Below are 26868 nucleotides of genomic sequence, written 5' to 3' on the forward strand. Positions count from 1 at the left end.
TCCGACTTTCAATCTGGGCGCTGCCCTTCTTTTCCTGTCTGCCATCCTCTTGTATCGGGCGGAAGATTTAAGAAGAGCGGTGTGGACATCCGACCAGATTTTAGCAAAGCGTTGTAATGAAGTGGTTGCTGCAGGAACTTCGGAAGAGGATAATTCTGAGAAATCCGGAGATCGTGGATGTTTGCCGAATACTGTAAAGAAGGGGGTGGTTCCGGAGGAAGAGTGATAGGAGTTGTTATGCATATATTCTGCCCACGGGAGAAGATCCACCCAGTCATCTTGGGACGACGAGACAAACAGTCGGATAAAGGCCTCCAAGTCTTGATTCACCCGTTCTGTCTGGCCATTGGTCTGGGGATGAAAGGCAGTGGAAAACTTGAGTTTGACCTGTACCGCGGCACAGAGAGCTCTCCAGAACTTTGCAACGAACTGTACTCCGCGGTCGGATACAATCTCTTTGGGCAGTCCGTGAAGTTTAAAAATGGTTGAGATAAATAGCTGAGCCAGTACTGGAGCAGAGGGGAGACCTTTTAGTGGGAAAAAATGGACCATTTTCGAGAATCGGTCGACCACTACCCAGATTGCGGTATGACCTTTTGAGGGAGGTAGTTCGCAAATGAAGTCCATTGACAGATGGGTCCATGGTTCTGTGGGAATGGTTAGAGGGCGGAGAGGACCAGCGGGAGTTGTTCTGGGCACCTTATGCTGAGCACATCTTACACAAGAAGCGACGAAGTTGGTTACGTCGTGGCGGATGGTTGGCCACCAATAAGAACGTGACAGGAACATCAAGGTCTTTTGTGCTCCTGCGTGCCCTGCGAAGCGGGAAGAATGTGCCCATGACAATATTTTCTTGCGGAGTTCGGGGGGAACGAACGTTTTACCTGGAGGAGGAGATGGCTGTACGGTTACTTGGGCGAAGACCAGCGGATCGAGGATTGGACGAGGAGGTGTCTCTAGGTCAGAGGTCGTCTCAAAGGAGCGGGATAGAGCGTCTGCCTTAGTATTCGTGGTTCCAGGTCGGAATTTAATTTGGAAGTCAAAGCGTTCAAAAAACATGGCCCAACGGGCTTGGCGGGCAGTAAGGCACTGAGCCTGTTTAAGAAAGGACAGATTTTTGTGGTCTGAATACACAGTGATCTTATGCCGTGCCCCCTCCAGAAGGTATCGCCACTCCTCTAACGCAGTTTTGACTGCAAGCAACTCCTGTTCCCCGATGGGGTAATTCTTCTCTGCCGGGAGGAATTTTTTGGAGAGGAAGGCACAAGGGTGTAATTCTTGATCCTCACCTTTTTGTGACAAGATGGCCCCGATCCCTTCCGAGGATGCGTCCACCTCGAGAATGAAGGGCCTGTCGAGGTCTGGTTGGAGGAGGATTGGTGCCGTTATGAATGCTCTCTTTAACTGCTGGAAGGCAGAGGATGCTTCTGGCGACCATCGGCTTGGATCAGCTCCCTTGCAAGTGAGAGCAGTGAGGGGAGCAGCGATAGTAGAGAAGTTCTGGATAAATCGCCGGTAATAGTTTGAGAACCCTAGGAATCTCTGAATTCCTTTGAGTGTTGTGGGGGCTGCCCAGTCTTGGATGGCTCTCACCTTTTCTGGGTCCATTTCTATCCCAGTGGCGGAGAGAATGTGACCCAAGAATGGAATGGACGTGACCTCAAAAACGCACTTCTCCAACTTGCAGAACAGTTGATTTTGGCGAAGACGTCGTAGGACTTCGGACACTGTCTGTCTGTGAAGTTGAAGATTTGGAGAGAAGATGAGTATATCGTCTAGATAGACTACGATGGAGTGGTACAGCAAGTCCCGAAAGATATCATTTACAAACTGTTGGAAGACGGCGGGGGCGTTACAAAGGCCGAAGGGCATCACCAGGTATTCATAGTGGCCGTCGCGCGTGTTAAAAGCCGTCTTCCACTCGTCACCTGGACGGATCCGGATCAAATTGTAGGCCCCTCGCAAGTCCAATTTAGTAAAGATTGCTGCCCCTCTGATCTTGTCGAATAGTTCTGCGATAAGGGGTAAGGGATAGCGGTTTTTAATGGTGATGTCGTTCAGGCCCCTATAGTCGATACATGGCCGAAGACCGCCATCCTTCTTTTTCACAAAGAAAAACCCGGCCCCGGCCGGAGAAGTAGATGGTCGAATGAAACCTTTGTTTAAGTTCTCTTGAATGTACGAGGACATGGCCTCAGTCTCAGGTAGCGACAGGGGATAGATGCGGCCACGAGGAGGGAATTTCCCGGCCACCAGCTCTATCGGGCAGTCCCAAGGACGGTGAGGAGGCAGGGTGTCGGCACCACCTTTACTGAATACATCTGTAAATGAACGATATGGTGCGGGTATCGACAAGGGTGGAGCTGAAGAGGATGAAGGATAGTTACCCTCACGTTGTGGATGGGTCTGGTAGACCGGAAGGATCTGAGGAATGCAAGTAGACTGGCAATCTGTTCCCCAGGCCTTGACCTCCATATTGGTCCAATCGATGTGTGGGTTATGTTTGGAGAGCCAGGGAAGGCCCAGGACCATTTGGTGTGAGGACTGTGGAAGAATGAAGAATTCGAGGGTCTCTTGATGTAGAGCTCCTATGAGCAGTGTCACCGGGGTGGTCTGATGGGTGATTTGTCCACTACGAATTCGACTCCCATCCACTGCAGTGAGGACCAGCGAGTGATCCAGGGGTTGCACAGGCAGGGCATGTTGGGTGACAAAAGAAGAAGAAAGGAAGTTTCCCGCTGCTCCAGAGTCCAATAGGGCCTGAACTCTTTTTCTCCCTTGGGGACACACAAGGGTAACCGGAATGGTGGAATCAGAAGAAGAGGGAGATGGAAGCAAGACTCCTAATCGGACCTCCCTCGGGGAGATTAGGAGCGGTCGTTTCCCGGCCGCAGCGGGCAGGAAGCCAATAAGTGAGCTGAGGAGCCACAGTACATGCATAGATTCTCTCGCCGTCTTCGGGACTTCTCTTCGAGAGAGAGACGGGAGCGGTTGATTTGCATGGGCTCATCTGTTGACACCGCAGGAGGCGGGGTTGGTTTGGAGGCTGGTGCGACATTGGAAGGAAATCGAGGGCGAAGGCGATCAGAGCGATTCCTCTCAAGTTGGCGTTCTTGGAGTCGCAGATCGACTTTGTTACATAATGAAATGAGTTCAGCCAGGGTGGAAGGAGAATCGCGAGTTGCTAACTCGTCCTTGATGCGCCCGGCTAGGCCGTTCCAGAAGGCAGAAACGAGAGCCTCTTCGTTCCATCTGAGTTCGGAAGCCAGGGTTTGAAATTGTACGACATATTGTCCCACTGGGCGACTGCCCTGACGAATCCTTAGGATCTCTGTGGCTGCGGAGGACACTCTGCCAGGCTCGTCGAAGATGCGACGGAAGGAGGCCACAAACTCTTCATAGTTATTGAGGATGGGATCCGCACGCTCCCAAAGGGGGGACACCCACTCCAGGGCTGGACCCGCCAGTAGGGACACGATGTAAGCCACCCGAGTCTTGGGAGAGGGGAAATTGGAAGGCTGGAGGGTAAAATGGACGTCACATTGATTCAGGAATCCTCGACACCCCCTCGGGGACCCGTCATATTTACTGGGGGTTGACAGGTGTAGATGGTGAGGAGCAGCTGGCCCAGGGGGAGCAGCAGAGGCCGAAGCTCCGGAGGTTGGTGCTGCTGAAACTGAGGGAGCCACCTGAGGTGATGACAAGGTCTGGAGAAATTGAGCCACTTGACGCTGGGTAGTCTCTACTTGTTCCAATCGAGCCATGATGCCTTGAAGAACATCCGTCATGGAGGCCTGTGCTTCACCCGATTCCATCGGGTCAGTGCAAACTGTCACGGCTAAAGGGCTGGATGGAGTCGTGCGGTGCACAGGAACCGGAGACGGACCAGGAGGAGTAGGATTGAAACGTGCAGGTTTAATAACTGATTTCATAAATGATAAACTTCACTCAAATACTTCTTTAAGTGACAGTTGGAATAAATTAAATAGAGTCCAGCACAATACTAATAACGGGCAGGGAAATCTGGAAACGTATACTTGGTGAGCCAGAGTACATAGATGAGGATCCGGAAGGAGGTTGATTTGATGACAGAAGAAATGGATCCGGATGACTGAAAGATGATGGAATGAATGAGTTGTATGAAGGAGGACAGCGGAAGCTGTGCAGGGTAATTCTGGGACACAAGCAGGAACAAGCACTAGGTAGGACTTGCAGCATTGGTGTCAGGAGAAAACTTCCTTGTAGCAAGATGCAGGGAGCAAGGCACCAGAGTCAGGAGAGAAAGAGCCAGGATCCGGGAATCAGCTAGGAGTTGTGAATGACTCCAAAGACTCATTGCACTGACACTGAACAGCCTAGGCAGATCCCCTATATCCCCAGGGGATGGCTGCCATTGGCTGTCAGCACAGGATGAGGAGGGAACCTCCACTCTGGGCCAATCTGTCTCCTGTCCTCAACCAAGATGGCGACGCCGGCCTCCCGGCACCACTACTGCTGCCATCCCTACCCAGAGCTGCCGCTACCCGCACACCGCAGACCGGAGCCTGCACACGCTAGCCGGCGGCGGGCGCGGACGGGTGAGTACTGTACCCGCCGCGCTCCGTCGCGGCTACGTGTGACAAAAACAAATTGTTATAGAGGGGAATGCAGCATGGCCACGCTTCCCCAGCCACCCCACCACCACGGCATTGCACTCTCCCGGCTGGCATTGCAAAGTGTTTATGGGTCCCTATGGCCACTATACGCAGTGTGTACAGGACATTACTGTAATGCTGACGGACTGCAGTGCTGATATGAAAGTTACAGTCACATGGCTGGTAGGACCCAGAAGATTCAGCTGGAGCAGGTAAGTTACGGCTGTGCCTCCAAGATTCTAACATGTCGACATTGTATCACTGTCTACATGAGTAATGTTGACATTGTCAACATTGGCAGAATTGTGTTGACATTATGACTGTCAACATTCCATATCCAGCCCAAGACCATTAGCACATGCATACTGCAACTGAAAGCTTGGTGTAGGTCTTCCAGTGCAGATTCAATAATATACATGAGTACATTGAAAAACACACACATATATATATATGAAGAGAAGGAAGGACAATGGGGGCGCCTGTGTGACGTCATCCGTGCTCCGTGTCCCGGTGATCAGCGTTCCCTGAACCAGCGTGGAGAAAGTACCGGCGTGCTTGCTGCCTGTGGAAGGCTGCAAGTGCAGAGTGGTGTGCTGTAATCCCGCAGGAGGAGGCGTGCTGTTATCCGTGGACGGGTAGATATTAAAAACCTTGTGGTATTTGAGCCCAGAGCGGAGGAATTATATGGTACGGGTACCATCCTCTGACTGTTCTTAATATTGCTGTTTTGTCTATATGCTTTTACATTAAAAATACTACGCTATGAGGCGCCCCCATTGTCCTTCCTTCTCTGCAGATTTCTAATACCCGCTGGACACGGGTCTTTATACTTTGGGGAGCGACGGTCTGTGTTTAAAGGGACCTAAGCAAGGAGACCCAGAAGTGGTGTGTCTCGTTTTGAAAAACTTTTTAATGAGGAGGACTTTTTTGCTGGACTGCTAATTGTTACTCCAACACGGTTTGAGCGCAGCTGTCTAAAACCATTCTCTTTCTTATATATATATATATGACTCTAAGCACTGAAGGATCATTCAGTGCTTGGAGTCCAGGAGTCCACATCCGGTTCTACCACCACTATATAAAAACGCTATCTGGTATCAAGTTTATTGCATTTCTCCTGTGGCTACTAAACCCTCAGAATTTACTGGGTATTTGATTAAGATGAGAAGTGGACATCTTTCTCACATCTGAATGCTCCCAAAAACACTTAGTGATCTCGTTTGAAACAGTTACCGGTATAAAATACCACATGAAAATGCCTGCTATACACGAGTTGTACTAAAAGGACTCCTTCGGTGTGAAAATCTCTGTACTGTACTGCTGTCAAATGCCCCTGATGAAGTCAAGCTGTTGACGAAACGCGTTGGGCTTATATCATCACTTGGAAGACGCTTTTTAATAAAAATAATTTTTTATTGTAAATTACAGTTATATTGTTGTATATTGGACACAATGTTTTAGACATTTGCACTGTGTAAAGGGCGCACTCTGAGAACCCATTTTCTTCTCTATCTCTATTCTGGGTCCTGTCTAACAGAGGGCTCCTCAGAGGTGCTGCCGTATTTCTGTACAAGCGCGGTAGAGGTACTTTGCTTCCATATATATATATATATATATATATATATATATATATATATATATGAGAGAGAGAAAAAGGAGGTTTTCAGGGTGCGCTAAGACCTTTCAATTATTAGGACAGTATTGTTTAAAATAGGAAAAATTTAATAAACATTTGCTCACAGAGCATAGCAGTATAAACAAAGGTCGAATCAATACAATTTACAATGTATAAAATGACGTAATCACAATTCAGGTCAGTAGTGGAAATGCGCCCAATAGGCCCAACGCGTTTCGTCGTGAACACGACTTCCTCAGGGGCACAATACAACAGTAGGCAACGATGGTCACACGATCAATGGTTTAGGTTTTGGAACCAACCAAATATAGAAATTTCACGAAAAAGGGATGTCCTTAGGTGATTACAACATAATGTCCACCAGCTGTTTATAGATGGATAAACAAATAGAGAAACCATTCAAAGTTATACGGCTATAATGACCACTTTCAATTGTAGATAGATAAGGGGAAATTAGTAGCCCAATGGAAAGATGTGTACTGCTCTGCTCCAAAAGTGAGAGTCTCTCACTTTTGGAGCAGAGCAGTACACATCTTTCCATTGGGCTACTAATTTCCCCTTATCTATCTACAATTGAAAGTGGTCATTATAGCCGTATAACTTTGAATGGTTTCTCTATTTGTTTATCCATCTATAAACAGCTGGTGGACATTATGTTGTAATCACCTAAGGACATCCCTTTTTCGTGAAATTTCTATATTTGGTTGGTTCCAAAACCTAAACCATTGATCGTGTGACCATCGTTGCCTACTGTTGTATTGTGCCCCTGAGGAAGTCGTGTTCACGACGAAACGCGTTGGGCCTATTGGGCGCATTTCCACTACTGACCTGAATTGTGATTACGTCATTTTATACATTGTAAATTGTATTGATTCGACCTTTGTTTATACTGCTATGCTCTGTGAGCAAATGTTTATTAAATTTTTCCTATTTTAAACAATACTGTCCTAATAATTGAAAGGTCTTAGCGCACCCTGAAAACCTCCTTTTTCTCTATTTCTATACTGGGTCCCATCTAACAGGGGACCCCTTCAGGGTTGCTGCTTAGCTAATTCCACTGAGCGCATTGTGTGGCCTTCTTTTTCTCGATATATATATATATATATATATATATATATATATATATATATATACACATATACATAGCTGATTCAGTCCGGCACCCCAAAATACTAGATTCAATTGACGTGGGTGCCCCCAGGCACAATTTGTAGTGTACGGTAGTGAGTTCAATCAAAAAAGGGGCCTATGTCGCCCTGAAACGTTGGTCACTTAATATAACCTTATTTTGCAAAATCGTGGAGTGCCGCAGTTTATTGAACTCACTACCGTACACTGTATATATATATATATATATATATATATATATATATATATATATATATGAGCAAAGAAGAAATGGGCACTCAGCATCTTTCAATGATGTGAAGATAGGACAGGTTTTATTCATACAGTCTATGTTTCGGTCCTCCCCCGTCGTCAGGACAATACAAATGGTAAGTACAATAGTGTTAGTGACAAGGTGCAATAAATAGACTCAGTTACTTACCCCCTCCTCCAGGCCGCACGCTCACACCGAGACCGTTTGGGGGAATCCTCGCTTTCAGAGGACAGCAAGGATTTCCCTGTCACGTTGAATAGGGTGAGTGGTCGGCGGGGGAGTTAAAAAGCGAGGATTGCTTGTTTTCGATGATCCCCACAGTTTTACCCCCTTGCCAGCCGCATTGAATACACCCCATTGTCTTTGAGCTCTACCACAATCATGTTTATGTACAGATGGGGCAGGTCCCATCTTCGCAGGGGATGGCGACGCCAGCCGCCATCCCCCGCCAGCGCCATCTGCATAGCGAGAAGGGGACGCGCGTGCACGAGAGGCGCGCACGTCCCCTTCCGATGGCGCTTCCAGACGCTCCCCCGGGTCACCGCCGGCATGTTGGCGGTAACCCAGGGTCCCCGCACCCCCCCTAACCCTGTCCGTCTCCCTGAGGCGGAGACGGACAGGGTTCCCGTCGCCCCGCCGACGGAGATTGAGACGCGCGTGCACGTGAGACGCGTCTCAGTCGGATGGTTAAGCAGACCGCTGGCGGATCGCCAGCGCTGACGTTCTGGCGATTCGCCAGCAAAAAAGAGGCCTGCCCCATCTGTATGTCTCTATCATATCCATTGAAGCATCACATGAAGCTCCTAAAGGTCACTGTATCCAGAGCGCCTTTCGGTTTTCACTTCTCATGCTTCATGTTGTACTGGGCCTTAGCTTCACCTGCTGCAAATGTCACATTTAATGCATGGCCAGTCTGACAGCTGACACTACTGTCAAGTGTGTTATGGTTAAGTAGATCACATAATTACTTTTTGATAAACATGCATTCCACAAGCTTTTCCTTTAATCTGCTTGTACTACAATGCTGTATTGTTTGACTTTTGTCACATAAATTGAATAGTTCATTGATCTCACATGCTCTATCTCATCTTTGTTAAACAGGAAAGTAGTTATTAAAAGTGACAGTAATAATGTACTTCTGTAATTAATTAATTTAGTAAAGATTTATGTTTTCAGATTTTTTTTATCTCTGAGAACAGAAGGGCGAATTATTGTTTACATCAAATAGATTAAATAATTTGTGCATGACTAAAGCAATTATGAAAATGTAACCCATTGGAACAGAAAACTTGCTTAAAATACAGTTAGACTATCCAATGACATTTCAAGGGTAATTACATAAATGATAGATTGACTTTAGGTGGACAGTCATTAGGTTAATGGTCGACAGCGGTTAGTATCGACATTGACAAAGGGCTGACATAAGAAAAAGGTCGGCTTAGACATGGTCAACACTTAAAAGGTTGACACGGGTTTTGTTCGACATGGGAACGGTATAAGTGTACCGCGTTGCCTCACATTGTTCACTCTATATCCACTTGGATGGTAAATAAAGAACCAAGTTGGTCTAAACAAAAAAATGCAAAACTTGTGTCGACCATTTCAGTGTCAACCATGTCTCTGTCAACATTTTGCTTGTGTCAAACTTTTGACAATGTCATCCATTTAAAGGTGTCGACCTACCCACTGTCAACTATTAGTGGTCGACCTAATGACTGTCGACCTAAAGTCAATGTATCATGAGTTTGCATACCCATTTCAAGTGCTTGTTAATTAGACAGGTCCTAATACAAACATGTGCTGCAAAACTGTATGTTGCTAATTGAGAATAAAATAATACAATACTATGGTGAAGATGTAATAGGGTACGAATTCTGGTAATATGCGATTTTTCAGCAACACATGTCAAAAATCGCACATTTTCCAAAAATCACACATACAGAATAGTAACGTGCGAATTGAGGTTTAGCCCCGTACACACGGGGGAGATATATTGCTCAGATATATATTGCTGAGCAATATATTGCTCTGTGTCTCCTGTTCATCAGCGACCAGAGATGGCAGTGGAAATCAGCTGGTCGCAGGAGCATGTTCCTGCGACCAGCGATCACTACAAGGGTAAAAACGGGAGCGCGCACCCAGCGATATATCGCCGGTGCACACTCCCACGATATTACACAAAATCGCCCCCGTGTGTACGCACCTTTAGATTTGCACATTTGACCCGCCTGAAAAAATTACACATTAAAAATCTCATCCGGATTCTTTCTTATAGAAAACATCAAAATCGCAAATGTAATAGGGTGTCGATTTTCAATTCGCACCCTTAAAGTTACCAGAAATTGCAAAACAAAAAGACCAGGTCCAGCCTAGAGAGTTTGACAGAACCATGCACAGATCAGTGAGATTTACGCATGGTTCTGTCTAAAAAAGTGTTCTAAAGTTTTAATAAAAAAAAATGGCATGGGAAGCAGGAGAGAAATTGTGGCAATCCCCCATATTTAGTTATTATGGGAGCCTAAACTGGACTGGACTTGTCCCCGAGGCAGCCAACAATTCCAGTACACCTGGAGTGACAAAACTTGGTTTCTAACCATGAGGGCACACCCCTTACCTGCAAGGCCATGTGTACTTTTCCATTGCATATTAAATCTTCCAGCATCAGGTGTCACCATTGTTAGTGACACCCTACTCCACCCTTCACACTCCTACATGCACCTCACTGTTCCCTGCCCTCTCAGCTCACACTGCTCCCATCACACATCACTGTTAACAATGCAGCTCACCTACCTGAACATATCATTCTGCTCCCCTCATGCCTCAGAGCTCCCACATGCCCTTACTTCTTCCAGCATCCAATTAATTCCTCAAAGTATCCTAATTTCTCCCAGCGCCTCAAATCCACACAACCCACATGCGGGGAAAATGGAGAAAATGACAGGGGAGCACCGTGATAGAGGAAGGGAGGTGGCTAGTGGTGATAGGTACCACTCTGGGAAAAGGGTGTGGAGCAGTCTCACTAGAAATGCCATCATTGCATGCCACACCCCTCGTAGTAGCCTTTTAAATATTATGCCACACAGTAGTAATGCACCTTTCACAGTACACCACACAGTAGTATTGCTCCTGACATTATGCCCACACAGTTGAAGTGCCATTTACAAATTATGCCACAGAGTAGTAGTAACACCCCTTGTGCATTAAGCCACAGTAGCAGACATGCTCCTTACACATAATGCCCAAACAGTAGTAATTCCCCTTGCACATTAACCCACATACCTGTAGTAGTAGTAGTAATAGTTCCTTCCGCATAATGCAATAGAATAGGCATATACTGTAATTGCACCAATTAATGACTTCAGCAGACATTACTGACACTGATAATTGTAGCTCGACATTTCAAGCTGAATAATAAAAATGAAATGAGTAGGTGTTTTCAGACACGTGTACAGACAAGTGTACAGTGCATTTGTTATATAATTACTTTAGGCTTTTACAGTACCGCACAATCAGCAATTAATAAAGTTTAATGCTGACAAGTAGAATGTATTTTCCTCTAATTGGCGTTCTGGAAGTGGAACCTTAAATTCTTTAATATTTACAAAAATAACCAATGACATAAAATGCAGTATGCGAAGTTAGTATGTAGAGCACACACTGAAAGATTTGAAGTTGTTGAATCTGGACATACTGTATTGTGATGTACTGTAGCACAAAGGGGATATTTTTTATCAAACAAAATTGTATTGAATGTAATACTAATTATTAGAGACAGGATTATATGCAACATAAAAAGCTTGAAATATGCATGCAAATATGCATGAAAAATACTTAAAATATGCATTAAAAGTGTTAAAATATGCTACATTAAATAATAAAAAAAGTACTTTTTAACTTATTTATTTAAAAATCAGCATACAATAGATGCAAATAAACCTCAAAAATAGGCCCACAGCATCTGCAGATGTCTAGCACTATACACTTTTTTTCTTCTTGGCTGCTACAGCAGACTGCAGCATCCAAAGCTCTTCTTGCATCAACTACACGGACCCTTATCTCCAGCGCCGATGGATCAAATGTCAGCATAGCGTGTGAGGGCGTCGCAGTGGAAGGTTTCCTCCCTGCGCCGCATACTTACTGTGACTGGGCATTTCCTCCGCTCTGCGTGATGTCACAACCCTTCTGCCCGCCTCCTCTGCTGCAGAAGTCTGTCTCTTGGTGTAAAGTCCCAGGCATGGGGCAGGCAAAGGTTCAGGAGCTTCGTAATGGCATCCGCCTCGACTGACTTATCAAAATGGATTGGCAGCCTAGAGCAGTGTCAGACATAGCGTACATCCAAGGTTCCCCACACTGCGCACATATTGCCCCAGCCTGCACACTCTACCACTACCTGGCCAGCAACAGCAGGGCAAAGCAGTGCTGTGACTCACGGGTGGAAAGGGGGCAGAGCCTAAAATATGCAACATCACTAGATTTTAGGTAAAATATGCAATAACCAGTGAGAATGGGCAAAATATGCAAATGCATATGCAAATATGCAAATGCATATAATCCTGTCTCTACTAATTATCATCATCAATGCTAAGTTGAATCCTGGGTGAAGCGATGGCTGTGGGATGTGTAATATATAGGAAGTGACAAAATGGGTCTCGGCTGTATATTACAGTGTCCGTTGTAGGAGACTCAGGAAAATGCTGCGTTCGCATTTTTGCCAATGCGATTGCAAAATTTAGCAGTTGCATCACTGGGAGGGACCTGGCAGGCTAGCAACTGGAGTTGTAGTTTTGGGAGGGCCCCAAAATTTGCAGATGACTGCGAGTAGTTAGCCGCTTCCCAGCCAGAAATAAAACCTGGCCTGTGTAAATATGCAAGTGAATTGTGAAAATATCGCTATCCAGTATCCTCTCGCATATCCACATGCAGTTCACTCACCATCAAATGATATTTCAAGTCTATGCAAATGTGAGTAAGTGTGACCCTTCCACAACTCTGCATTAGAGACAGGCTGGTCAAGGCAGTGCTGACGTCACAGACCCTGCCATAAAACACACGGACACACCTGTGTTTTTTTTTACTCTTTCAGAAAACAGCAGGTTACCACCTCCAAATTCCGGCTTGCTGTCAGCCAAATTGTGAGGGGATGGCATTTAGGTATTTTTGCTAATCTTGGCGCTAATTTTGCTAGCGCATGGGTGCTTCTATCTGTATGCATGCACAGTCATTTGATAATTGAAGGATTGCAAATTCATACAACAGCATTCAACTCTGAATCAGGCCCAATGCTCATAACAGTATCAGTTTTTCCTTCTTGAAGAGTTCTGAAATTTATTTTAAATTTCATTACAAAGAATACAAGTTACACTAGTGCAGCGGAAGCTCAGTTATTATAATTGCATACTATAGATAGACAGATATACAGATACACCATTTTAACTGTTTGCTTTACCTTTCAGAGAGAGAAAAAGGGTGGACTTCTCAAACTTTTGGCAGGAGCCTCTGCAAAAAAGAAGTCCCGTTCTCCTCCATCCATCTCACCAACACATGATCCTCAAATTATGGTGGAAGGAGTAATACAAGGAGCTGTCGGACTTGAGTTCTCCATCACCAACCATGGGAGAGCAGGGTCATGTCCCATTGAGAGTGAAATGCAAGGAGCAATGGGAATGCATCCATTACACAGAAAAACTGGCTCTTTAGATCTCAATTTTTCAGTTCCATCCCCAGTAAGACAGCCTGCTTGTGCAATGTTAGCTGTACATCCAGAACCCAAATACCTGTCGCGAGAAAGGTAAGATTTTGTGCACAATGGAAAATGTGTCCGTGAAATATATTGAGTTAAAAAGCAAACACATCATGGGCATTCATTGGTTAGCATGCTATTCCCAGGAGACGCTGATTAGCATGCCAGACCCATGAGTCCCTGTTTGCATGTCATACACAGGAATAACTGGTTAGCAGGTCATTCTCAGGAGTCACTATTTAGCATGCTATTCTCAGGAGTCACTGGTTAGTAGACTTTTCTCAAGAGTCACTTGTTAGCTTGCCATTCCCAAGAGTCACTGGTAAGTAGGCCATTCCGAGGAGTCACTGGTAAGTAGGCCATTCCCAGGAGTCACTGGTTAGTAGGCCATTCCCAGGAGTCACTGGTTAGTAGGCCATTCCCAGGAGTCACTGGTTAGTAGGCCATTCCCAGGAGTCAATGGTTAGCATGCCATGCCCGGAGATATGTACTGTAACTTCTTCAACTAGACATCTGTGGATAGCCATGGCTCACCAAAGCCTATTGTTCTCAGATGCAATACAATACATAGAACTATATAGTAGGGATTTGCATAGGCTTAAGTCCAACAGCTGTGGCTCACTTCATCCTATTAAAGGGCTAGAAGAGGATGGTTCTATCTGTAGCTACATGTAAAGACTCTGCAGTCCCCACAGGTCAGTCGATTATCAAACCTCCAAGTAGCCCCATGGTTGTGCAGCATGGTTGCAGGCGTTTTTGAAGCCACAACAAATGGTTCATCTTGACTACCAATAAATTTGCAAATAAATCCAGTCTGCGACCTGCCATTCATTTTCTGCGACACGAGTGCAGTGCCACTCAGATGGTAAACTCTTGCGTTGATCTTTGAATCAGGCCTATAGACAGTTGTTACTATTTGGCTTGGTCTCTAAACGAATGGTTGTAACACCACTAACGTATCTTTCCAATTGATGTAAGACTACTTATATGACAATGAGGGTAATAAATTAGGAAGAGTCTCTTTGCATAGCATCATAGCTGCCTACCCTACTTTATTCTGCAGGAGACTCACTGAAATAGCAGCAATCTCCCTCTCTCCCTCATTAGTCTAGCAATCTCCCTCATTTCACCTCGCCCACATTAAACGTTTACATATTTGGGGGGAAAAAGGTATGAGAGATAGATACATTTACATTGAATCATTAGCGCCATTTCCTTGCAGTTTAGCAAGTATAATAGCTCTAATTACTGCTTTGGGGCTCATCTACATTTGTATATAAGTCATTTAAAAAGATTCCCCTCAGATGTAGCAGTACACACCCCCACTTCTAGGTGCCACATTCACAATCTCTTTTCACAATCTCTCCATATATGGAGCTAGACACGCCCTCTGGGTGGAGCATGACACGCCGCCTCAATGGGGCACTGTGCAAAAAGTATGCATAGCATGTGCAGAGAACAAACTAAATTGCAATTTCCTGAAAGTGTCTGGTAAGCGCTAATATAAACTGTAAATAAATAATAAAGAATCATTGATTGCTTGGATCATCTATCACCACCTGCTGGCCACATGTATTAGCAGCAGATTATTAGAATGTTTATAAAGAATGTGTAATACTTCAGTCTATGGTCCACTTTTGTCACTACCAGTTAACTCATCAATGGTTTTTTTTTTTTTACTCTGGGAGTGTTAATAATTAATTAAATATACACACTCCACACAGTTACAATAGGGAAGAACCCATGAACCCAGGGCTGTGAGGTGCTAAACCAAATAACTGACAGTCATCATAGCTATGTATGTTTCATGGCAGGTGTAGATAGTTATCTCTGGGTCCCTCTCTTTTTTAACAGTGCCACATTAGCATGCATCAGCGGAAGGCAACACATGTGCAGTACGTGTGCCAATTCCAAACCCAGAAACAAATATATACTTGAGTATAAGCCTACTTTTTCAGAACATTTTTTATGCTGAAAAGGCCCCCCTCGGCTTATACTCGAGTGAGGGTCCTGCTTGAGTCAATAAGTTTTCTCAGTTTTTTTGCTGTAAAATTAGGTGCCTCGGCTTATATTCGGGTCGATTTATACTCCAGTATATACGGTAATAAAAAAGGCTTTCATTTCCGCACTGTGAGTTACGGCAACAATTTTTTATACCACAATTGCATTTTATATGTGGATATATGGTTGTTAATAAATATGCCCTTCTCTGAGAGGGAATGCCCAATTCAGCATGGATTGATTATTAGAGAATTTGCAAATAGAGCAATTATTGAATTCCTGCAAAATGCATATGCGAGCGGAATTGACTAAAAAGGCTCCTGCATATGTAGCAATATGTGATTATTTTATGGGATTCATTTTACAATTGTGATTGCATGCAAGTTGTGCCCAACTCTGCATGATTGGGTAATGTGCACCCTGCTGCAAAATATAAGGATGGATATAGGAAACCTATTGGGATATGGGTCACAACAATAGGGAGTACGGCGGATATGAAAGTGACTATTAGAAATACAGAGAGTTCTCAATCACGGTAACTATTTATTGTTATCCATGGGTACAGGGTTAACAGTGGTACATTGCATTGAAACAATGGTGCAAGGCAGGGGTTAAACAACAGTGGTGTATAGAGAAATGCAGTCATGGTATATATCAGTATCAGGCTGGAGCAAGCCTGGAGTACTGGATGTTGTAGTGCACCTGATGTAGAAGTGGTACAGCGTGCTTCAGAAGCCCTTTAGACTGTTGCAGATTATGATGCTCTGCCTCTGGGAGTGCGTCTTGCCTGATGGAACCCCCACATAGTAGTGCATTTTGGAGAATTGACCTTCTGTGAGAGCAACAGTGGTTCCTAGTGCCAGCCAGCTGGATACAAGCAGAACTCAGTGATCATAATGAATTTCATGCCACTTGGTCACTTATAGCTATATAAAACATATATTTGAATTCCAGCACTCGCACAGATGAGGGCCAGCAGTCAGGGTATCACATGGTATTCAAGAAGATATTACAATGGTTTGTTAGTCTTTAGCGTTTTATGTTAGTTTAGGTTTACAGTATTTGTTACTAAAATGCTAACCAGTGGCAGCTCCTACCTCTTTCGAGGAGGGGGGCTGCCTCTTGCCGCAGGCACCCCACTCTCCCCCTGTCACTACCGCTGTCGTTGCCATTGCCTCTTTCAGTCCCTGGCGCCTGTCCTACGATGACAGGCGTCGGGACTTGCGCATGAGCAGTACAAACATATGTACTGCGCATACAGTATGGCTAGCTTCTATGGGCTGCTTCGGCAGGTATATATAGATATATATAGGTATATATAGGTACTGCGCATGCACATTTGCCATTTTTGCCCGGCAGCCCGCAACGATGCGTCCCGGAGGGAGGTAACACCTCCGTATGGGACTGCCTTTGTGACTGGCAGGTCAGACTTCCAATAGCAAGTCACTGCCAGTCACAGTGAAGCCAGTGCCGTCTCACAGACTGCACCTGGCTTCACTACAGTGGAGGATTTTATCTGAAGGGGGGGGCTGCAGCCCTGCAGCCCATAGGTAAACACCACCACTGATGCTAACTAATTATAGACCCTTTTGCTTGTCCCTTTGAAGATCTGTGAGTGCTAAATGCTGGCTTATATAATGTACATTACATAAATTATGTCTGAACTTGAAACCATTTTGTACTATATACTGTACAGTATACTGTATTCGAAAATGACTGTTTTTTTTTCTTTACACCTACAATACATGTGAAACTTAGCACGAGAAACCCCCAAAAAACATTTTTTTTGTGGATTTATCTTGCTAAATACATTTTTTTTTAAAGATTGAAAAAGAAATGTGTAGGACTCTTGATTTACAATTAGTAATCTAAAAAGGGATTTAGAACATTGATGTGATTTGATGTTGTCAATGTAGAGTGATTACGCTCTTTATTCACTCGGAGAGATATAGAAAACCTGAAAATCATCTAAGCTGATTTATATTTACTGCTTTCTCCGTGCAATATTCACATCACGTTCACACTTTCTAGCTAAACTAATAAAGTCATCTAGAGCACACAATGATTTCCTTAAACTAATTTTACCTTTTTCTGCCACAAGCTGAGATCTTGAAAGCTGGGGTTTATGGATGTGTCTGAGATTTCTCCTGGTGTCCTTATTCTATTATAAATAGAATACTCTGAAATAAGCATAAGTTCATTGTAACACACAGTGCAAATTCTGTACTCCTTAACTTATGTTATCTAAATAAACAGAAAGACATAATTTATATACTTAAAATTTGCTTTAAAAATGCATAAACTTTCCAAAATGTCATGTTATTATGTACTGGGCTGATGTTTAGTTGAATAGAAATATAGAAAAAAGGAGAATAATTAAGTGCTTTGTGGGAAGTAAATTGTATAGATTGCTGAAAATCCGTTAGCCACATGGTAGGTCTGCAAGCTCTCGGCATAATTTAGTTTATTAAAAGTCATAAAAATTGTGTGCCTGCAAACTTCATTTGCCATTTGTGACAGTTCTCATGATTTTGACTGCAGTAATATAATATCATATTGGCACATAAATATAAGATTAGTAGCAGAGCTACAGGTGAATGGTAAAGTCAGGCTTATTATGTAAATATACAGTAAAGTTCAGGTGCAAACTAAACTATAATACTCTGTGACGCGCATTGGCATGGATAATTATACTGCTGTATGTGGACAGATTAGTAGGTATTGTATAAATATGGTATTAAAGACCACAAGGAGCTGTAATTAAAAGTATAATTTCTAATAGCCCTTAATGCGTTTCTCCATTACCTGATGGCGTTATCAGAGGCTGTTCATCGCTAATAGTCCTACTTAACCCATTACTCCATCATCTGATCGTGTCATCAGAAGTTATTCATCACTAATAGTCCTTAACCTGCTTCTCCATCACCTGTCAGTGGAGCTTTATATTTCTTAACTTTCATAAACCTCCATTGCTTAAGCCCTGTGAAGAATGAAGAGTTAAGCCCCGAACACAGGGGGCGATTTCAGCCGAAATCGCCGGCAATATCGTTGCTGAGCGTACAGGGTGACTGTTGCCAGCAGCGCATTCCCGCCACCAGCCCTGCAGTGGTCGCTGGTCGCAGGTCCCAGATCCCAGCGACTTTCCCCGGCAGAGTGTCTAGTTTTCATCAGCAATCATCGCTGATGAAAACGGGACACTCAGCAATTTGGACGCTGAGTGATATATCGCTGAGCAATCAATCACTCCATGTGTATGAAGCTTTATATAGATCATTAAAATGTTAAACTTTTTATGTCTTTGTACTATAAACAACTCTATCTGTTTACCCAACTATGTTGATCAATTTTGAAAAAATCAAACTATTAGCCCAATATTGCAACCGTGCCACATATAAAAAAATTTCTATAAAGCTTTTTGAAGTTATAAACAATAATATGGCATAAACCATGATGGTTATAACATTTAACTAATGGAATTATGTTCAGATTTTTGTGATGTTTATGCAGTAATAATGTTGTATATTTCAGATATCGTGTAGTTGTGCCATACCCACCTCAGAGTGAAGCGGAAATCGAGCTGAAAGAAGGTGACATTGTGTTTGTGCACAAGAAGCGAGAAGATGGATGGTATAAGGGAACATTACAGAGGAATGGAAGGACTGGGCTTTTCCCTGGAAGCTTTGTAGAAAGTTTCTGATAAATTTATACTTATTGTCTTTAAACTGAAGTAGCATCCAATATTGTCCCATACAGTATCTTGTGTGAAGAAAAAAATGTGGACTAAGCTGTACATGACACAAAAGAATAAGCACAAGGAATAAAGGATGCCAAATCAATAAGAGTTGCCATTGTAACTTCCAAAGATACATTTGGACCATCAGCGTAAGATCTAAGGAGAACACTGAATTTGATGTACACCTTTGAGAAGTGACTGACTGGTACATTTAATGGTATGTTGGAGTAGTGCCTTCCGCTTGGAACCACAAACTGAGAAGATGTGCATTTTGACTATGTTTGCTATTTGTGATGTATACATTATAAATGAAATTATTTTAAAATTAATGTTTTATTCTACATTAACTTATTTGTATACACTGCAGTGTTCTTATTACTTGCCTATGCAGGAAGGTTAGGTTATATCAATTGGCCAGTGGGCATTGCACATTTAACTATACACTAAGGGGGTTATTCTAAATCATTCACACAGGGCTGAATTCAGCCCCATTCCGGTGTTTGTGAATCTGCGCATGCGCAAGGTCTTTTGTGTGCATGTGAAGTTGCCCTTTGCACACGGCTGCAGTGATTTGCATAGTTGCTGAGCCGTTTGCAAGGTTCGGGGCGGGACAAGGACGGCGGCGGGAATGGGGATCGGCCATTGGAAGGCCCAGCGTTTTATGGGCATCTCCATGAATACACTGTGTGTTTCCATGGCTATGGGGTGGCTCGATGTGTGCCAGGGGTGGGCGGCTGATGTCACAGGATGCCGGCCGCCCGCCCAGTCTTCGTTCTGGCACACGCAAATAAAAGTCAGTTGTCGAAGCCAGGAGATATCATTCAATGGTCGGTGACCATCGAATGATATCTCCTGCAGCGGAGACATGCGATGGGATGTGTCTCGATACCCATCCCCTCGCAAGGTAGTGAAGGGAATCAGTGTGGCGGGGGGGGTGGATTTTTCGGTGGAGTGGGCTCTCGGGCACTTGGTAAGCTGTGCCAGTGAGCCGATTCAACCAGAATCAGGCCCTAAAAGTAGTATGACGTGACCAACAATAAGTTTTATCTACAGCTATTCAGTATTAGTAATAACTGCACATGAAAAATAACAACTTAAAATTATTAAACAAAAAAATTAAAAAAAATATAAATATAAACATAAAATCTGATTTATTTAGAAAACCATTTAATACAGCTCTTAGTTTATAGCTATGATGAAGTTTTGGTTAAGATTATTACAATGTTTACATTTCTGCATAAATATTTTGTTTTGTATCTATGGCTACTGTGAAACATTTTGCCCAATTGTTTTACTCAGTCATTCTTCAAATTGTTCAAAAATGTTTACATTTATAAGAGAATGAGTTTTCATAGGCCAAAATGCATTGGAACAAATACATATATACAGATAAAGGGCAAAACAAATTCAGAAAAGCACAACACAATTATTTGGGGTAGAGCAAATTTAGAAACTTTAATAAAATGTCTCAAACAACCTATAAAAAGTTTCTTTAAAAATTGTGATTGGGATTAGTAGTTTTCATTGTTTTGTTATTTTATATAAATTCTGCATATAAAAAAAAGACATGATTACAATTCATACAGTATCCAATTTAGACAATTATCTGAAATATTTATTTTATTTATTAACAATTACTTTTAAAGCACCAGCATATTGCATTGTGCTTTATAATTAAATATGTTTTATATAATAAAGATGTGCTAGTAAAAAGAACACTGCAAGTTCCCTGTGAGGAAAATACTTGTGTAAGATTGTTGTTGTGTTGAGGTATAATCCTTGTCATTTGGTTCAGATTCTGAAATGATATTCAAATCTAATGCCTGAAGATGCAGGTCTACATCTATGTTATGCCAATAAATACAGAACCAGCAAATATATACTGTAGGCCTGTGGGGATATGTCGGTGCAATAACTAATAACCTGGTTATTACTAAATATCAAGATTAAATGAATATTGTTGAGCTGTGTATGGTTAGTCTAGAACTGGCAATATTGGCCTGGGATTCAGTCTAGCACCATGTCTGAGCCATCATTTGGACTTGCATGACCATTTCACCATTTTCTTTGCAAAGGTGAAATCCCTGGATATGAAAAGCCCAGATATTATTCAGTTTAATCTAAATATCAAATGATTTAGTTAAAATCCTCTTATAGGACCTTTATAATGAGTATTCAAAAATGTGTTTCAGAATCAAGTCTCACATATGTGGTATTTAACCCTTTCAGTTCCAATATCTCTGTGATGCACAAAATAGCCGCTAAAAATGCCAGCGTCGCTCAAATTTATTATATAAATTCAAATGAAAATTGTTGTATAAAAAAGATTATATTTCCTATATAAGGTAAATATTACAGGTCATTATGATGAATAAAAATGTTTGCGTGACAATTTTCACAGCTATTTTGGATATTTGCCCTGGCACTCAAGGGGTTAAGATAATATTATCCTTTTTATGTTTATGTTCTTAAATATAGGATAAAATCAATACTGCAATGACAAGTATGTTTTCTGTTTAACTGATTTTGAATCACATGTCTCTAATACCCTTTTCAGATTGCAAATGCCACGTCACAGCCCGGATTTGGACAGGGATCCGTCACCGGAGCGACGCGACATTTGTGATGATTAGCACCCACAGCAACCCTTCTTTTGACCTGGGTCAGAGTGCCCAGTTGAATGCCAGGCTGCTGGACCCAGGGTTTTTCAAATGGCCCTTTTACACAGCACATAGACCCTGGTATAATAGGCCATTTTGTGTCTCTATGGTAGTCCTGTTCAGCATTTATGTCTTACTTGAGATTTTGACCTTAAAATTTTACACAAACTTTAACTACTTATGTTATAGACTAGAAATATTAAATTCGGACTCTCAGATTGCACCAATGATCATACTTTTATTGATTCCTTAAAGCATACTTACTTTGTTTTCCTCCATTTTGGGAGAAGCCTGGAGAGAAGATGTAGCAGGTCACTTCGAAGAGCTGGGGAGGATGGATGGACTGTCATGTCATAATGCCCCGCAATCAAGTGCGAGAAATGGGGAAATGCCTACAGCTTGTGGGTCTGCGGGCAAGGCTAAATTATATCTTTCTCATATTTTAGCCTTGTCCCCTTCACACTGTCGCTGCATTTTCTGTGATTTTATCCTCAATATGTGGGATTCAGGAGAGTTACATACTTTTACAGGGCTGTGAGGGACTAACCTAAAAATCATGAGGCTGGGAAGGCGAATGAACACTTTAATCCTTTGAGTGCCAATGTTGCTGTGAGAGATCATCAAAATGCCAGCGCCGCTCACAGCGACTGTTCTTTTTTTTTGGTGCAATATTTAACTAAACTTCAATTACTTGACTTGTCTGTATTTGTATTTATTTATACTAAAAGAACAGTCGCTGTGAGCGATGCTGGCATTTTTAGCAGATATTTTGAGGATCGCTCACAGCAATGTTGGCACTCAAAGGGTTAATATTTTCATTCGCCTTCTCAGCCTAATTTTTGATTGATCTCAAGGCAAATGTCTTATTTCTACATACATTCTTTTCCCCTTACTTTTTACACTTCTTTTAGTATTTTTTTAGTGTCCTCTTTGAATAATTGCTAAGATAAACTTTTGATAAGGACACAACTCTCCTCACACTGGGATATTTATCAACGCTTATAGAGAGATTAAACTGTGAGAGATAAAGTACCCACCAACCAGCTTCTGTTATTTTTCAAACACAGCCTGTAAAATGTAAGACAGAAGCTGATTGGCTAGTACTTTAGTACTTTATCTCTCGTAATTTTCTCTCTACCTTGGTAGATACCTTCTTCAATGTATTTGTACAAAGCAGGAAGGATATGCTATATATTTTTCAATAACAGCAATGTTCATAGGACCACTATATATTATACTCCCTTTCCTCAGGGCCGCCGATAGGGGGAGTGCTGTGGGTACAGCTGTCCCAGGCCCCTCATTTTCCCACCGCAACCCCCCCCCCTCGCCTGCCTCCACTGTGCTGCCTGTGCTGCGCTCAGTGCACTGAGTGAAGCACAGGGAATGCTGGGATGTGTCGTTCAACAACAGTTGGAGAGCCAAGGTTCTCCATCACTGCCCTAGACCTAGACTAAAATGCTTTCTCAGAAGATGCAGCATCTGTATGTAAGACACATAGGATAATTAGGCGTGTAAGTGGCAGACACACTAGCTGCCTGTTGCACCACCACACTCCATTTAGACTAGCTCTGAAGTTCTCCATTTATAACAAACACATCCCCATATCAAATCTATCCAGTGTGAATTGTGATCTTACATAGGAAAACCTACATTACTTGTCTCTTTCTTTACATTTTAGGCTATTTATATGTAGTCTAAATGAGGAATAGAATTATTATATTAAGCTTATATTATTTCTTCATTAAAAAATACATCCGAATTTGCACGGCAACCCACACGGCCCCTAAACTCAGACGCTATTACATCTGGCCCATAGTGTGCTTACTGTACAAACTGAACTTTTAGCCACAAGTCTAATAACGGTAACACAATTTGTGTGTGCTGAGAACTATTCTATTGGTTTAAGATAATTAGAATGGCCATTAAACTGTATAAAAATATTAATTTACAGCCAAGATAGTAAGAAAAACTATTGAATTACCCAATTATTAAACAGAATAAGAGGAACTGAATTGTATTGTGCACATGGTCAATAATGAAAGCCAGGGGACTGTCCCTAGACAGTGTGGGCTTTTGGTAAGTAAGATACAGTACACCATACTTGCCTTGCCTGCTATCTTCAGGGAGATTGTGAAAGTAAGAACTATTCTTCTTTGCTGCTACAGTATGTCTGACAGGAGTGTCATAAAATGTATATATGTCTATCTGTACCAACCACCCCTGCTCACAGCTCTAAAATTTAAGACAGACAAGTGACAACATAAATTATTAGATGAGTGAGCCTCATCGTTCTCCCAACCATCCACAGTTCTCCTTGGCTCACCTACCATGACATTTATCGGACCATCTCCATGACAGAGTTTGGAAGCTGCGAATAGTGGCCACTGCACCACTCTTGCATGATAGCAGTGCACGTACACCACTGGCCATTATGTGACTGATATACCAAACATTCTTAATATCTAAACCCATGTGCACTTGTAACAGTAACAAATCTTCAATTGCAACAGAAGAAGCACACAAATATATTTAGTACGTCTACTCTTTAGCCCATGAGCCCAATAATGCAAGATGTGCATTAAAAACAAGTTAATCTGTACTATTGTCAACTATTTTCAATGACTCCTTCTTGTTCTCTCCCTTTTTAAGAGGTTCATGCAATTCATCACATATCCTCTTTAATACAACACACATGCCCTATAATGCAACATGGGATGGTATCGGGATGCCAGCAGTCTTAAGACCGACAACAGCATCCCGAATCCTGACACCCGAATGGTAAGAATTCTAACCCCCACCCCTTTAACGCTATCCTTCCCTACCTGCAGTAACACTAACCCTCCCCCTGCAGCCTATCCCCAACCCCCTTTGGTGCCTAACCCTAAAAGCCCTCACCTTGCAGCCTAACTCTAACTGTACACTAAACCTTCACCTGCACATTAACCCTGACCTCTCCTCCCTACAGCCTATATTGACTGCTGGCCCTGGCCTCGGCCTCCTCTGTATATGTTATCCAAAGTCCTTGTGTGGCCCCATCTCCTCCCTCCAGGGCCAAGGTTTAGTCCCTTATCCGCCCCAGGACTTATTTTCTTTCGCTGCCTGATTCATGGGCGTGCCCACAAAAATGGTGGGCACACTCCAGCAAATGCAGGCGTGCCCCTGCCTGCTCGGGGCAAGCAGATGACATCACAATAGTCAGTGCGCACCTTCAATTCGGCCATCAGCGTTCAACTTAAAAGTAAGTCCTGGCAATTTACAGCTAGTGAGTAACTACAGTATTGCATGATTTTTCCTCTGCCTGGGCGCATGCAAGTGGATGTGTAAGCGTACACATCTGCTTGCAGCGTACTTACGGGATCCGGACGGCAGATCCTACAGTATTTAATCTACAGTTGGAATCATCCTACTTTCCAGGAGAAAAACTTTTCTGCAGATTCTTATGACATCCTATACTTGAACTTGAACCAAAAAATGTGATCCATGTCACCACTCATCCATTTGTAATATTTTTAATAAATGTCAAATATATACAATAATTTTGCTATAGCTACTATTAGATAGCAAGTACAGTAGTATCCATTTCCACCACTGTCTTTCCTGAATTAATGCTGCAGTAAACGTAAAATCAATTTGCAGTTTATTCACAGCGATTGCAATATTTGACTAGCAATCACCATCTTAATCACCAGATTCACTTCCAAACATAATTTGATCATATTTCACTTGACAAATGGTGCACTTTTCAAAGCAGCTCACAAAATGAATTACAAGCTTTCATTCAGTAAATCATCTACAATTTTCATATTGCCTTAATATAAACCTTATCTTACAGATAGATAAATAAATAACACATCTTCCCAACCAGAAAGAGAAGTCTGTGTTGACTATATGGAAACACATATATGTACACCTGTATACTGAATATCTTGAGGTATACTGTATGTAGACTGGACCAGACTGGCCATCTTGCACTTCTGGTAAATGCCTGATGGGCTAGTCCGACCTGAAAGCCTGGCTGGGCAGCTCTGCTCAGTGACACAACCATACTTGTCTACCCTCCCGGAATGGCCGGGAAGGTGGGTAATGGCCCCCGGGAAGGTGGGTAAGTCTCCCGCTCCTACGCTTCCCCGCAGTATAAAATGCTAATTTTCACGGGTCTGTGGGAGGGGGCGGTGCTAAAATGCTGCAAATCGTGTAATTTCTCGTCATTTTAGCCCCATCCACAGACCCGTGAATTAATGCGGCTGCTTGTCGTGGGGTGTGCGTCATTTAGGTGTGAACCAACTTGTTCTGCAAATATATGTAGGCTAGGCAAAACATAAAGTAAGAGATTTGGTAAGAAATCTCTAGTTTTTTAAAGCAGCAATCATTTACACTACAAAACCAGTTTGATTTTGCAGTGTAAATGATTGCCGCTTTAAAAAAACCTGGAGATTTCTTACCAAATCTCTCACTTTATGTTTTGCCTAGCCTACATATATTTGCAGAACAAGTTGGTTCACACCTAAATGACGCACATCGGGTGAAATTTAATAGGATGAGAGATTTGGTAAGAAATCTCCAGGTTTTTTTTTAAAAGCGGCAAGCATTTACACATCAAAATCACACTGATGCTGCAATGTAAATGATTGCCGCTTTAAAAAAACTGGCGATTTCTTACCAAATCTCTCACTTTCTGAATCTCTCATCTTATTAATTTCACCCCTTGTGTTAGTAGTTAACATTGATAGACCATGGCCACAATTGATTAATCACCTGATTTGCCTGTTATTTTAAGCATGTAGTAGAATACATTATTAGCCGAAATGTTTTGGGGTTGCATAACATTTTTATGTAATTTTTTAAATATTAAATTGCTTTTATACGTTTTCAATTATTCCTCAAAATGCCAAGGCAGCTTCTGAATGTGCAACTGTATCCAATCCATGAACTGTGAGGTCAAAACTATTTGTGAGAAGTTACCATTGTACGATGTGTTTGCACTAACACCTTAGCACAGCCAGATATGAATAATCATATTTGTACGTTCTCATTAAAAAATGCAGTATTGGAAAAATACATTTTTATATTCCTAAGTCATCTG

The 26868-nt window shown here is 42.6% G+C and overlaps 1 protein-coding gene across 8 annotated transcripts in view; it reads left to right on the plus strand.

Annotated features, from left to right (window-relative positions):
• The window catches only part of SH3RF3 (SH3 domain containing ring finger 3), a 468317-nt gene extending 444448 nt beyond the window's left edge, over positions 1-23869 (plus strand). For 7 of the 8 annotated variants that reach the window (XM_083174026.1, XM_083174022.1, XM_083174023.1 and 4 more), the window contains 2 exons: positions 13105-13439; positions 18921-23869. In XM_083174026.1, coding sequence (XP_083030152.1) covers positions 13105-13439; positions 18921-19089 — 504 coding nt within the window. In that variant the 3' untranslated portion in view covers positions 19090-23869. The other variant, XM_083174028.1, reaches the window with a different exon arrangement.
• Positions 23870-26868: the final 2999 nt, after the last annotated feature.

The sequence above is a fragment of the Crinia signifera genome, chromosome 2 (genome assembly GCF_055691185.1).
Source record: "Crinia signifera chromosome 2, ASM5569118v1, whole genome shotgun sequence".
Taxonomy (NCBI): domain Eukaryota; kingdom Metazoa; phylum Chordata; class Amphibia; order Anura; family Myobatrachidae; genus Crinia; species Crinia signifera.